Genomic DNA, 14,645 nt, shown 5'->3' with positions numbered 1-14,645 from the left:
GCTGGAGGAAGTGTCTGGAGAGAGGGAAGTCTGGGCATCTTTGCTTAGACTGCTGCCCCCGCGACCCGGTCCCGGATAGGCAGAGGAAAATGGATGAATGGATGGAGTTTATGTAGCAACTTGTGACATAGGTTATAACAAATCATTTCACTTCAGGCAAATAAACATCATAGGCTATGAGTGTATGACCGACATTAATGGAAAATAATGTGATTCAAAAGTACTGTAGAAAACAATTTTGATGTTGTTGCTTTGGGAGATAACAAGCAGCATGCTTCCTAGTAATGCACTGATTTTAGGTTGAATGTTTTCTACGCTGTTAGGACACAGGAAGAATGTGTTTCTTCAGACTTTATATTTATTTTATTTGTATTTTTTATGCTTAAGCTTTTCCAGTCATTTCCTTTTTTAATATTTTCACTCCTCTTCTAAGCAAATCGGTTTGTTTGCCTAAGGCGTAAATAGGGCAACTTTCACCTACTGAGACTGAGATTAATTTGAGGGATATAAACAAAGTATACATTTTAAGGCAATAAATTTTACATTCTACTGTTTTATATTTGTACTAAACTACACACTGTTAAATTTTTTTGTTAAAAAGACAGCACTTTGCTGGCAGCATTTAACTAGTCTGTCATTGTTTACAGTTGTTTTAAAAGATGCTGTATAGTGATGACGTCGACACTGTTAGAGTAATTCATATTACAGCAACTGTAACCTTTACTGTAGTTTGTATTACAGGATTACTGCAATCTTACCGTAACAATTAGAACATGTATTTCAAAATAAGAGGTCAAAGTGTTGTCCAAAAATACATTAAATGTATTAATATGACAACAATGATATTGGTACATGACACTTTGTTCACCCTTTTCAGTTGTTTAATAACTATTCTGCTTTTTAAACCACATCAACAGCTGTTTCACACGATACAAAGTGAGCCTCTTCAATACAGACTTTATTAAAGCCTCTCAAACATACAGTGTATAATACATAGTACATAAAACATGAAATCTGGCATATGATCATTTCAGAATTGTTATATTAGCACCGAGCATCCAAATCCATTAAGGTGACTTTAAAACTGTTAACATTTAATCAAAAACAAAGAGTTAAAACATTACATTCCAGCTCTATAGAGTTTTTAAAAATGTCTTTTAAACCCATGCTTTATTATTTTATTTACAGCACATTTCCACTGCAGACCAGCTGCTCAGCACCAAACCCGGTTAGAAGTGAACAGTGTTACCTGCTGCTAGTTTTGCTAGATAAACTGGATGAAGCTCTGGTGAATATGATAATAATGCTGGTAATAATAATGTTCATTCACTTGGTGATATTTAATATATTTTATTCCCAAATCTATCATTCATGTTATCACAGTTTGTGCCCAGTCTGGTAAACTTTGTTCCTACTTCTTGCCCTCTGTATGTTCATTTATCATTTCAGTTTTCCCTCTGGGGTGTGTAAACAGAAAGTATTCTCTAGACTTCTCTAACCTCACATCTCCTTTGAAGAAGTCAATGAGAAAAGTCAGTGAGTAAAGAAGGCTACACGAAACCTCTAATACAAACTGACCAGGTACATGTCTCAGCTGCCCAGCCAGCCAACTTATTGTCACACAGGTCCACCACTGAGTTAGGGAGGAGAGGAGCGCTGAGACAGAAGGAGCGTCAAGGAGGATGAGAACAGAAATCATGTTCTTTAGTTTGGCAGTGTACAATTTTCTTAACAGTATTCCCAATTCAGTGGGATTTATTGAGGTTGAAGGTGGATTTGGCAAGTGTAGTGGTGGATACATTAAACCATTAATATTAGACCAAGCAGAGTGATGCAGGGCAAGACTTTAATGCTCCTTAATGTAACGTCTAATAGAGAAAATGGAAAGAGGGAAAGGACAGACAAAGATGAAAGATGGCACTTTGAAATTGAGACAAAGGAGGGGTGTGGGAAGGTTTACAATGACAGAGGTCATAGGTACGTTTTTATCTTTTAAAGAATACACAGCAGAGCTGCTCCCCTGGGAAGGGTCTTTTGTTGTCAGTGGTAACTGCGGGACAGTGTTAACATGATGGTTTTTGGGTGACTTTGGCTGTGTGTTTTCCTGTACTTCTGTCTTTATTAGAGGATTCTGACCTTCAGAGATTTAGACCTTCAGAATAAGAATGTTTTAGGCTGACATCATTTTTGTCTGTCTTCATTTCTTCAGGGGGATATTATGGAAATAAAAAGCTGACAGGGTTACATACTGTATGTATTAAACATCTATTCATCTGTTTGCATTGAAATATTAAGAGATGTGTGTGGCAATGCATAGTTCATTTGTGTTAGGATGGTGTAAGCGTAATGGTCAACGTGGTATGATACAGCAATAGTGCCAGGAAAGTAAATATATGAAAAATGTAGAAGAAGGATGGTTGTCATTTGTGTACAGTTTAAACACATTACTGTAGTAGCACTAAACACAATGTACATTTAAGGATAATGGGAATTTAGAATAAAACAAATTAGTTGATAAATTAAAATTTGATATGACATTGGCACTTTAAAATGAATAGTTATGAGAATATTAAAGATAAAAAAAAGCCATGAATATTTACATCGAATTACCTGGTGGTGCATCCATCAGCTGCTGAACTAAATATGCTAACCTGCTAGTGGAAACCTCAGGTAGTGCCCAGAGCCATTAGGATTCATCTTCTGGGCACCATTAATGTCTGTACCTTGATGCATAGCTGTTGAGATATTTCGATCCGGACCAAAACCTTGAAATAGTAGGAGTATGACTATGCAACAGTGTAGAGAGCTGAGAGATGAGGTGTGACATGAAACAAAGGTCCCCTGTTTTCTTCACATTGTATAAAATAACCTACTGTAAAGTAAGACTCACTAATTTGTGGTGGAAAAATGTCATTAGCCAGTATGGCTGCCTCCTGGCCTTGACCACATACACAGTCTCTCAGTCATGATGAAGCATTGTTTAATCTCACAGAGGTCATAGAGTTAGCTGGCCAACAAGACATTAAATCACAAGCGCTCAGAGAGCTGCATTCACTCCTCTATTTCACCCCTGCCTAGTAAGACTTCCAAAATTATGTCGAGAAATTCTTATCAATTCATGTCAATACATAAAAGGTTGTTATTAGCTAGTTACTGTAGGTCATTGTGAGACCAATAATAATCTAGTCTGCACTTTTCTCCTCTCATCTCCTGTTTTATTTCTTCCACTTACTCATCTCACTTCTGTCGTCGTTGATCACCTTCCTCCCTTCTGCATGTCCACTTTGTTTCCTCCCTTTATTCACTCTCTTAACTTCTATCCCGCTCTCCCTGCCTTTTAGCACTGGTTTTATTTCCTTGCTTCATTGATTTTGATATTGTTTTGAATCGCTGATGATTTTAAGATGTATTTGAGTATGTGTGTGTAGGTCTACACGCACATAAACGTAATCACTGAAAAAAGGTGTATGGACAGTGCACATACTGCATCCGCATTGCCCATTAGCTTGTGTCTTTTCATTTAACATTTGAACAAGGCTTATTGAAGAGAGAATGTTAAAGATTGCAGCAAGGTGGCAAATACGAGAGTTTTATGTTTGTTGTTTTCTTAGCTTCACACAAGATGTGAGGACAGGCTTAAAAGATATACAAGGTTAATGTGAAGCTACTTGGTTTTTGTGTGCATTTGCATGTGTCTCCACTGTATAGAGTGTGAGAAGTGTATTTGACAGGACATTTGGCTCTACTTTGTCTTATGCTATAACTTCAACAGTCAGGGGTTTATGTATGTAAAACAAGGAAAGAGAGGAGGAGGTCTGGGAGGTGGACAGTGGCTCAGTATTCTGACTTGAATCACTATGAACAAAGAAATTACTGGAAAAGAACAGGCAAAATAGGATAAAGGCACAGGCTTTACTTCTACATTCCTCTCTGGGTGGTTTTATGTAAGTGCATTTCCTTCTAAAAATACTCTGTGAATCACAAAGAAGACTTGGTGTCTCAGTTATAAAACCGCTGTGAACCATTTACCGTAGATATGATCACAGGGAGGTTAAGAGGGAGCTAAAAGGTAAAATTGGAGGTCTGGATCACCTTGGGGTAGTTGTATGGTTTTATATCCATGAACATTAAGGTAAATCTAGTTTATATTTGTTGCCCTGAGTCAGTGTTCATGTCTCAAAGGGCTTAACAGTGGGAAAACAATAAATGGAAATGACATCACCCAAACAACCAAGCTAGCAAAATGTCTGTGTTGTGCTACTTAGAGGAAGATCTCTCGCTAGGATGGTTTGGCATCCTGAAAAATAAAATAGAACAGTGCTTGTCAATTAGGTGCAGATAGGGAACAGTTTTTCAGTTCCAGTTTTTGGGATGCTATATAAATGCTGGATTTATATGTTTATAATCTCGCTCCTCCTGGGGGATCCAAGGTCCGTTCTAAGCTAAATGAGATATATAATCCCTCTAGTTTGTTCTATGTAGGAGACAAGTTAAAGGAATATGAAGGACCAGCCTCCTCCACATGTCTAAGGTTTACACTCTCTGTAAACCCAACCATCCTATAGAGGAAACCTTTGGTGGCTTGTATGTGTGATGTCATGCTTTCAGTCACTACCCAAAGCCTGTGAACATAGTAAGGATTGCAGCACAGATTGACTGGTAAATTAAGAGCTTCACCTTCAGACCTGCTTCACAACCAAAGACCAGTACACTACTGCTGAGACTGTTGATCTCATTTTCCATTTTTATCTTCACTTGTGATCAAGCCCCCGAGATACTTAAACTCTTTCATTTGGGGAAGCTGCTCACTCCCAAGAGATCTGATATTATGTGTCTGACAGATTAATTACTGTAGGCCTGTCACTGATCTAGGCTCTAGTCCAAGCCAGCACCTCTACTCCCCAGTAAAAGGTGTCACGTTCCTCTCAAAACCATTCAAAAGAACAGTGAATAATAAAATCAAGAGTTTTAAAGGAAAACTGTCAATTATGTGTTATAAATGACCAATTACAGTGCCAGGTTTTTACATGCCTGATTTGCAGATATTTTGCAAGTGAGTGATAGTATGTGAATACAAAGAAGAGAAAGTAGTTCAGAATAGAGTCTTGATGTTCTACATAGCCCACATTATAAAATATGAGGTCACGTTGTTACAGGAGTCAGAGTGACCCCAATTTCAGACCTATTCTGTATGCAGAAATTTTGCATTCAGACTGGGTATATAATAATTCACCCCACTCAGTATGTAAATTGCCACATACATTAATTCTTCTTACACTTCTCATACACCCTCAAACACACTTTTGTAGAGGCTGCATTTTCATAAAGTACTAATTTAGGGATTGGTCCTGACTGAGAGTCCTAAAAGCTCTACGTGGAGTTCATGAATACAGGTCAAAAGTTTAGAGACGAGCACAACCAGGGCAACAGTTTCTGGGGAAAATAATTTGAACCGCAAAGGTACACAAACAACTTGTGAGCTATCATGAGAGCTGACTGGGAGGAGGCAGAATTATTTCTAATTAGAGCACAGTGTCTTGTGACTGCAACTCGCCATCATGGGTTAACCTGACTAACACAATGAGGCTCTTCACTTGACAAGACTTAAAGATGGTAGAACTGATTTTGTGGACTGAGCTGAGGGCTTGTGACTTCCCAAGTCCACTCAAGAGTATTATGAATAACAGATTTGTATTTTGTACTAACGTGTCTAGTCATGTTTGAAATATATTATCTAACTTTCTGAGCTTCATGACATTCAAAAGTGCATATTATTAAATTATTAAACATATTATTAAATTAATAATCTGAAGTTTAAAAGGGTTCTTAACCCATGAAATGTAGTTTTTTTCTTGTTCTTTTTTGCCAGGGGGTCTTTTTTCATACTCTTTTAACTTCCTGCGATGACATTCTAGATGAGGCTGATGACTAACAGTGAAAACCCCCTTAAACCACGAATGTTGGAATTTTCCATTTCAGATTTAATTTCAATGCATCATCTTTGTTTAAAGTATTTAAACATGCCTTCGGGTTTCTAAATCTTCTCCAGGGAACCATATTTACTAGAGCACAGGCTAGCACCGAATAGCTACAGCATGTTGATGAGCACATGTTAGTAGATTTCTTACATCCTTTGTCAAAATAGGCTACTGCCAAAATCAGAAGGTTATACAATGACAAGTACTGCAGTTGTATACAGTACATGCACAGTTGATTAACCTCTTGAACTCCAGTGTTAATAATCATACTTTTTTGAGAAAGAAAAACTCTGTTGGCAGCATCACTACATCAAATAGAGTTATGTGCACAACTTTATAAACATATTCAGTATTATCAAAAACTGATGATCTTGAATTTGAAAAAAAAAAAAATCTGTGGGTTTGAATGATGTTGGCCCACTCAAAATGCATTTGTAATGATCCACCCACTGAGGGCAGGTCATAGAGGTTAAAGCAGCATTTAAAACCAGCACATTTTGGGAGGTAATACAGATGGACTGCCAAAGGCAAGAGGTGATGACCTACACTATGTGTGTGCGTGCATGTTAGTGTTTGACAATAATGTTGTGTTTGGACCTGGGAAGTGAATTGGGGCAGTGCGGGTGTCCGTGTGTGTGGCCATTTGAGTTAAGAGAAAATGTATTCTCTTTTGAAATAATGGTAACATATCAGAGAGAACCTGGATGGGTGAACAGATGGGTGACTGGTGCTAACGTTTTGTAGCAGTCATCTCATCCGTTTCTGAACGAGGTTTGGCTTGTTTGTTTGTTTTTTTTTTTATTCTGTGGTATGGGAGGGCCCAGCACCAGCTTAGTTTGACTGAATCACTGCAGCAGGCTCCAGTGTAGTACAGTAACTTGCAGCATGGATGAAACAGCAGTTCATCACAATGTGACCTCAGTGGCACCAATATTACAATGTGGTCTCTGGCATTTCAGAATGAAAATAAGTATTGGCCACACAATCCACCCTTAGTCCTGAATAAAAGACCAACATGTCATCATTTATATGATCTCATTCACCTAGTTTGACAGTGTTCATGACGTCCTTTATGATGACATGTTTGCTGACATTCCGAATCCGGGAAGTTTGTCTCTTGCCTCTCCCATTTGAAGATCCTAATTCATGATTGACTTTATGCTACAGTCATTAAGGATTCAGTAGCAGTAGTCTGTCTCTTGGACAATGGCAGAACTTAATTTAATATTCTGACCTTCTCAAGAGACATAAATGTCGTCTGATCCTGGCAGTGCAGCTCTGTCACACCATCCTGTTGCATGACATATTTCAAAATCAAATTCAATAACTGGGACCGTAATGATTAAGTGGATTTGCTCATGGCAGCAAAGTTAATCTCCGTCATGCTGAGTTAAACTTGTTCCATTTAGGTATATATAGAGTGCATTGACTGTCCAAATCGATGTGACTAACTGTCCTATCATTTTTTAAATTTGTTTCCTTATGTAGATGTTGGAACCTAAGGTGGATGCTCCTTCATGTGAGCTGGATGAAGTAGGAAGGGATCGAAGAGGCGTGTGCCTCCACCTGCCCACCCGCAGCTCAGAGGGACAGGAAAGTAGTCTGTATCCTTCAAGCCCCTCTGAGCCCCCAACCCTGGGTAGTCCTCACCCCTCAGAGCCACTCACCCCTTTGGATGAGGTCTATATGCCCCTTGGTGGTCGGATTGGATCCGAGGAGCGGCATAAGATACCTCCCACACCACCTCCTTCCACAGAGGAAGAGGATTGCAAGAGTATGGAGGGAAACGAGATGGAGATCTGGAGAGAGCAGAGGAATAGGGACAACAGTAGAGAGGAGGAGGAGGAGGATGGGGCAAGCAGGAAGAGTGCAGGGAATGAGGGGGAAGAAAAAGAAGAAGGAGGAGAGAGAAATGAGGAGGAGGCCACCTTAAACCTGGTGGTGTCAAACACAGATGAGGACAATGCCTCAGAGCCGCCTGACACCAACGCTCCTCCCTCCTCCTCCTCATCTTCATTTGTCATCCCTGAGTTGCGCCTTGATCGCTCCTTTAGTGCCGATGCCCTCTCCTCACCCAATACTGATGAAGAAGAGTATGATGAAGATGAAGATGAAGAGTCTGAAGAGGAGGATGAAGATGACAGTGATGATGCCTACCTGCAGCATAGCGACAGCAAGCGCCACAGCATGGTGGGGGGTGCCACCTGTGAGAAACATGGAGGAGGGGGGCTCAGTGTGCAGAATTCCCTTCGCAGACGCACCCACAGCGAAGGTAGTCTCCTGCAGGACCCCCGCACAACTTGTTTCACCTCCGACAATGCCATTAACTGCCTGGAGGCGGGGGGAGCGCACAACAAGAGTGGCTGGACACTCCCATCACCCAAAACCCTGAAGAAAGAGCTGACCAAGAATGGAGGCTCTATGCATCAACTGTGTATGCTGTTCTCTGGGAGGAAGGTAAGCAGCATAACACTGAATTCATATACTGTATACTGATTCATGCAGGGATCCAGTTATAGAAATACAGCACTGCAGTAAATTCAGCAGCTTCCCTGCCTCACTTTCTGCACTTGGGACAACACTGCTTATGTTCATTATTAAAACATACACTGATATTGGCATTTGTTCTGTAAAAGCAGTAAAAGTATTTCAGTTTTTGTTTCTAACCTCGCATACTGAGTAAAATGTAGCTCTATGCCAGTCTCTCCTAACTATTGCATCAGCGGCATATGAATGACCTAATAGCTCAACCCAAAGTTTCAGTTCACTGATTTCTGTTAAAAGGGTGACATCAAGTGGTAAAATAGAGCAGGTGCTCAAGGAGCCCATAGTCATTTGTGTATTATTTTTCAAAACAAAGTTATACAGTGATTAGTAAACCAAAAGAAGCTAAAGTGTGCAAGAGCATATCTGTTATATCAGAATTAGATTGAGTGTTTTCTAAGAGTAGGTTTACCACAAAATAAACTTTAAAACTATACTAACAGGTATCGCTAATGGGCCTTGCAATTGCATGGTGAGGAAAATAGAGAAAACAATAGTGGTCAAAGAATTAAACCTTGTGGTACACAACATGAAAATGGATCCTTATGAGACGGGCAAAGTCATAGGAAACTTTCTGTTAGTCAGAGTTAATAAGACTCATCTATCAATGCTAGCATGGTCTCCTTATACTTACACAAGGCTTCAGCAGCACTGACAACCAGAAAGATATCATTTACCAGGACAGTTTTGAATCTATCTGTGGTCTATGTAAAATCACTTCCACATTTAAACATTTAACATTTAAACTAAACACTGAGGTCAACACTGGTGAAAGAAAATATGAGGAAGTAGAGCTATGGCTTGATTGTAAATGGCATTATGCACCATAATAGCACCATCAAAAGATTTATCTACTGTATAGTGAAACATCTACAATGGAAATTTAAAAGAATGACATTCCACAGGCGCTGTAATAAAAATTTCCACTGATCTGTTTTACAGTTGTTAACATAGTAATTGGCCAGAGAAAACTAAACCCCTGCATCTTCTCTCCAATCACAGCATTAAATTCAACTCGTGTCTTGTTGTCCAAAACCCTAAAGTGCTACGACTTTTTCCAGACATCGCACACGCATCACCTTGTTTCAGTATCTGAATCTGTTTTTGGCATAAGCAGGCCAAACATGTTCGTTTATGGGACCTGAATGTTTCTTTGACATCTGGATAAATATTGACTGTGTTTCCAGATGTTGCAGGGAAACAATCTTAATTTGTTTACTGATGGTTGTGTGATGGCTTACATTCCTGCACTGCATCAAGGACACACAGGGTTGCATAGTAGTAAATGAAAACAGGTTAGTATGCATTCATCTTTAAGAGTACTGTACATATGTACATAGAATTTTGGAGAAATAAAAAAGAACATTCTATCATTTATAATTTTTACATAATCTCTCCCATTTCCTTTTATGGTATAATCTAGATATAAAATACTAAAAACAATTTATAATGTTTTTATATTTAACAGTGGCAATAAAAGGGGGATCTGTTTGAACAACATTCAAAAATTCAGTTTTTTGAAAATAAATGAAGTATTGGCGCTTTGCTTGGTCATAAAAGAAAAGTGGAAATTGAAATGAATCTTTTAGGCTACTACCAGAACGACAGAAAACTCAGGATATTATACTCTAAAATAAGCAAGGTGAACACTACAGGGCAATCTGATACTAAACCAACAGTACACACAACTTCATCCAACCTAACTGACTCACCTTTGTCCTTGCAGCTAAATCCAAAACATCACGTCGCTTCACAAACACAAAACAATGATAAAATAGAAGGCACACCTATACAAACAGTGTACTGTCACACATACAAATGTTTTGATGGAATGATCTGTATGTTTTGGTAAAAAATTAGTCAGTTCTATGGGTTAGAATAGACTCCAATTGAAAAGCCAATAATGACATACAGTAAGGTGTCTGTTTTACCTTATACGTAAAGCAACCTATTCAGATAGCATATACTGTATACAGTATGTAGGTAAAAGCATACTCAAATGAGCTTAGAACAACATGTTTAGAGTACTGTACCTTCTGAGTATAGTGCGTCTTTAATTTCCCAGACCTCCACTAAATGTCTGATCTGCTGTGATAAGCTGGATAAACAGTTACAAGAACCTAAACATGTTATTTTAGGCCCAAGTACAAAAATATTAGTAAACCCCATGTACTGCTAAGTCATCTTCAAATACCTCAACTACATACAGTATCTATTAGGCTCTCAACACTCCTATAAGACCAAGCTACAAGCGCTGACCTCTAATCATTCTTCAGGCCCTAATGTGCTTGTTCCTTGTAGTGAACCTCATCTAACTAACATTTAAAGCCTATACAGTAGTACGAGAAAGTGACAGCACTTGTTGATATCAAGACTGTGATGTGTACGGTACCTCACGTGGGTCAGCATGCGTGACCAAAGCTAATAATAGTGTGTTTGTTTGTTTTAGAGAATGAACTGTGTAATAGCAGTGCCCGTTACAACTGCGTAAGAGGTTCCTGGAAACTATTTTAAAATGCTAGGCATTGATAAGTGCCGACCTCCGCCTTTTAAATGTTGTTTTGTCCAAAATAGATGCCACAGGTAATATGCCTAGTGACAAAGAGTACATCAAAATCAGCATGGGTTCTGCAACAGCACTGTGACTCACTGCATGCATAGTATTGTATGTAAACACTGGAGTGTCCTTCTCTTTGGCTGTACAGTAGATGGCCTGGAAGGGACAAAGGGTCTCCAGGGTTCAAATCTTTCTGGGGTGCAGCCAGAGTAGCTAGGTCCACTGAAATGCCAAATGAGTAACATAAATATTTACTGAGTAGACTGAAGAAGCTTTTAGAACAGGCAACACAGTTTCCAGTAACTCTAGTATCTGTCGACAAAGGTGAATAAACTGAATATATTTTTTTCAGTTTATGCTGTTTTACTTCACAGTTTATAATAAAATTTCACTGACTACTATCACCACAATAATGGAAGTCAGTATATAATGTAGCATACTGTATAAGGAAAATGTAGTTACACAAGGCAGAAGCAGTGTTACATGTGCAATCAGAGACCTCTTGGTCAGTCTGTTCCACACAGATAATTTCTTTATATTTGCATGCTTAAAAAGGATGAGCAATGCATGTGGGTGTGTGTATGTACAGTACAGTAGAAAAAAACAAACATTCATTATTGTTTTGCTTTATATGCAGATATATGACCATGGTACATTTTACAACCAACCCAGCAGTCCTCTTGTGTTCTCTTTTCATTCATTCTCTCACCATTCTTTTTAAATACAACCTTACTTTGAACAATTTTGGCATATTATTTTAGCTATACACACACACACACACACACACAAGCCTTTGAAGTGGAGCACTTGTCTACTTACTGGACATTTAACTACTGTGAGATAGCATAAATGATTTAATGTTATACTATTTGTTCTATTATAGCTCCATTTGGATAACAAGACCCTCCAGGCTCTTTAGATATGGACTGAGATAAGCTTATATTAGAAGTACAGGCAAGTTTTGAATTTCTCTACATGAGAAGGTTGCTAAGCTCTCCTTGTTGCTGTTCAGGGGAGGGGTTTGGCAATGGTTACGTTGTGTTTTGTTTGTTTCTTGTTTTCTAAATATATTCATTTTCTCAGTTGGTGTCTTTTGACGGACACAAGATATTCTGGCTCCATAGATAACCAGTCATACTGACATCAAGGGGAAACATCATCCCAGTTTAGCAACTGTGATAACAAATAAGAGTCTTCTGGGAATAGCAGTCGCTTTCGTTCAATCCCAAAAGAGATATTTTATTATGACTTTGTCAAATGAAATAACTTCTTTTTGATACATGAAATCTAAACATTTGCTTATTACATTTTCCTTCCCTGCAAAACTCAAGATAAATTTAAATTGTGTTTTCTGTAAATATGAGATTTTCAAAACACATTTGTGTAAATGAGTCTCGTATATAAATGAATGGTTGATTACTGTTATGTCATTTTTGATTGCTTGAGTTTATGTTTAAGCTGCAGCTTTATATTGCTAGCCTTACACTTTAAAGTAATTTAAGGGGTTAAAACCACACTAAAGGGTTTAAGATTCAAAGTGCCGCTATGGGATGAAGAGTCAGAGATATTCACACAACACCTGCAGTATTATTTTGGGTCATTTCCAAAAACAAAACACTTATGGTATTTTCCCCTGAAATGAAACCTATTTGTCTTTGTGAACTTATTGACCGAGCTCAGAGCTTCCCACGCTAACTCTTCCTTGCCAGGGAGGCTCCCACATGGCTAAATACTCAGCTGTATACCCGTATGATCTCATTCTCATTCTATTTTTCTACCCTGTAGTGGACTTTCACACTTACACAATTATCTACCACAAAGACTAACTTATCCTAAGCTAATGAAACTAGCATTCCTCCTGTGTATTTGTTACCCGTTATTTGGCTGTTTGTGATTATTGTAGTTTTTATTGAGATACTTGAATAGCTTTATATGAAGGAGTGTGGGAATATTCTGTTTCCATCAATTAACAAAATACCTTTGTAATACAGTGTGATCCAGGGCTATAATAGCTCCCATGGAAAGTAGTTGTGAAAAATAATTAATACCTGGATGTTTCCTATTTAAACAGAGGAATAAAACAAAACAAACATTCAATGTCTGGGATCTGTTTCGGATGCCTCCTGGGCGCCTTCCTAGGGAGATGTTCCGGGCATGTCCCACCGGGAGGAGGCCCCGGGGAAGACCCAGGACACGCTGGAGAGACTATGTCTCTCGGCTGGCCTGGGAACGCCTCGGCATTGGCATTCCCCCGGAGGAGGAGCTGGAGGAAGTGTCTGGAGAGAGGGAAGTCTGGGCATCTTTGCTTAGACTGCTGCCCCCGTGACCCGGTCCCAGATAAGCGGAGGAAAATGGATGGATGGATGGATGAAAAGTTCAATGTCGTCTCAGTACTTATAACTCCACACTGTAACAGATTGATTCCATGCAAGATGCTTGCTAACGGTACTGGCATTTGACTAAATCAATGACCAAGACAACAGCAAGCATGTTGTCCTCCATGCACAGGAGGACAATGTAATAGGAACACCTTACAAGACAACCCAGTCCGCCAAAGCCTGAAAATGGTGAGACAGAAATGTTGTTCCAGTTTCCATCAGCTGGTTTGATTGAGCAAATAAAGATGATGCTGATCGATGTGACTAATACAGTAACACATGCCACACCACCTACAGCGTAGGGTTATGTCGCAACCTGCTGACGTTACTTACTTTTCCTTAGTGGCCTTTAAATGTAAGTGATGCGTTGATGATGTGTTTCTTTCAAAGGATGTAACAGCTTGATGTCATGGCACTTAGTAGCTGGACCTGTTTTGGCAGACTCGTGCTCTCTGCCCACCTCAGTGCCCTCCAGTGTATGCAGTTGAGTTATTAAGTGACAGGACTTTGGATGTGGTCACTGGTACAACAAAGCCTTCTCCTGACACCTTCTTAATCCAAGACAGGATCCAGAAGGCCCTCTGCTTCATAGCTATGTCTTATGTGTGTTTGAATGGAGGTGTTTACATCGTTCGTTGCCATAACAGTATTTTGGATAAGGGGTTGATTACATGAATGTAGATAGATTGTCCCTTGCACTGTATGTACATGCACAGACACAAACCTGCTCTCCATAGTCTCTGGATCACAAGTATTTAAAGATCAAAGGTCAAAGGGTTTATTGTCATATGCACAGTTAGGAAACGTGTTTCCCTGTACAATGAAATTCTTACTTTGCCGTCCACATGAATGCCAAAAGAATACAAGTGAAATATAAAGTAGATAAATAAGAAACACATAATCTAAGGCACTTTAAGCAGGAAATGCAGCAATATAATAAAAATATATAAGAATATAACAGAGAATGTATGCTGCATGGGAGATGCTGAATATAATGGCCCTGACACGAGATGATGCCTACACTAGACACCAGGTTTGTCAAATAAGCAGGAAATTGAAAATTTATGATCTTAGTGCAAACAACCAAAGTATTTTGTGATGAGGAGACACAAATACAAGCAATAGTGTAGTAGAAAGTGTTAACTGTATGTTCTTGAACATTGTGATCAGGGTGAAAGGTGGCCATGC

The 14,645-nt window shown here is 39.0% G+C and overlaps 1 protein-coding gene across 12 annotated transcripts in view; it reads left to right on the top strand.

Annotated features, from left to right (window-relative positions):
* The window catches only part of rgs3a (regulator of G protein signaling 3a), a 122,640-nt gene that overhangs the window by 85,238 nt on the left and 22,757 nt on the right, over nucleotides 1-14,645 (top strand). For 10 of the 12 annotated variants that reach the window (XM_020600858.1, XM_020600857.1, XM_020600861.1 and 7 more), the window contains one exon: nucleotides 7,467-8,435. In XM_020600858.1, coding sequence (XP_020456514.1) covers nucleotides 7,467-8,435 — 969 coding nt within the window. Of the gene's footprint in view, nucleotides 1-7,466; nucleotides 8,436-9,524; nucleotides 9,597-11,962; nucleotides 12,036-14,645 lie in introns of those variants that run through there. The other 2 variants (XM_020600862.1, XM_020600863.1) reach the window with 2 other exon arrangements.

This window comes from Monopterus albus, unplaced genomic scaffold (assembly GCF_001952655.1).
Source record: "Monopterus albus unplaced genomic scaffold, M_albus_1.0 scaffold49.1, whole genome shotgun sequence".
Taxonomy (NCBI): Eukaryota; Metazoa; Chordata; class Actinopteri; order Synbranchiformes; family Synbranchidae; genus Monopterus; species Monopterus albus.
This window is presented reverse-complemented; position numbering and strand designations above follow the sequence as displayed.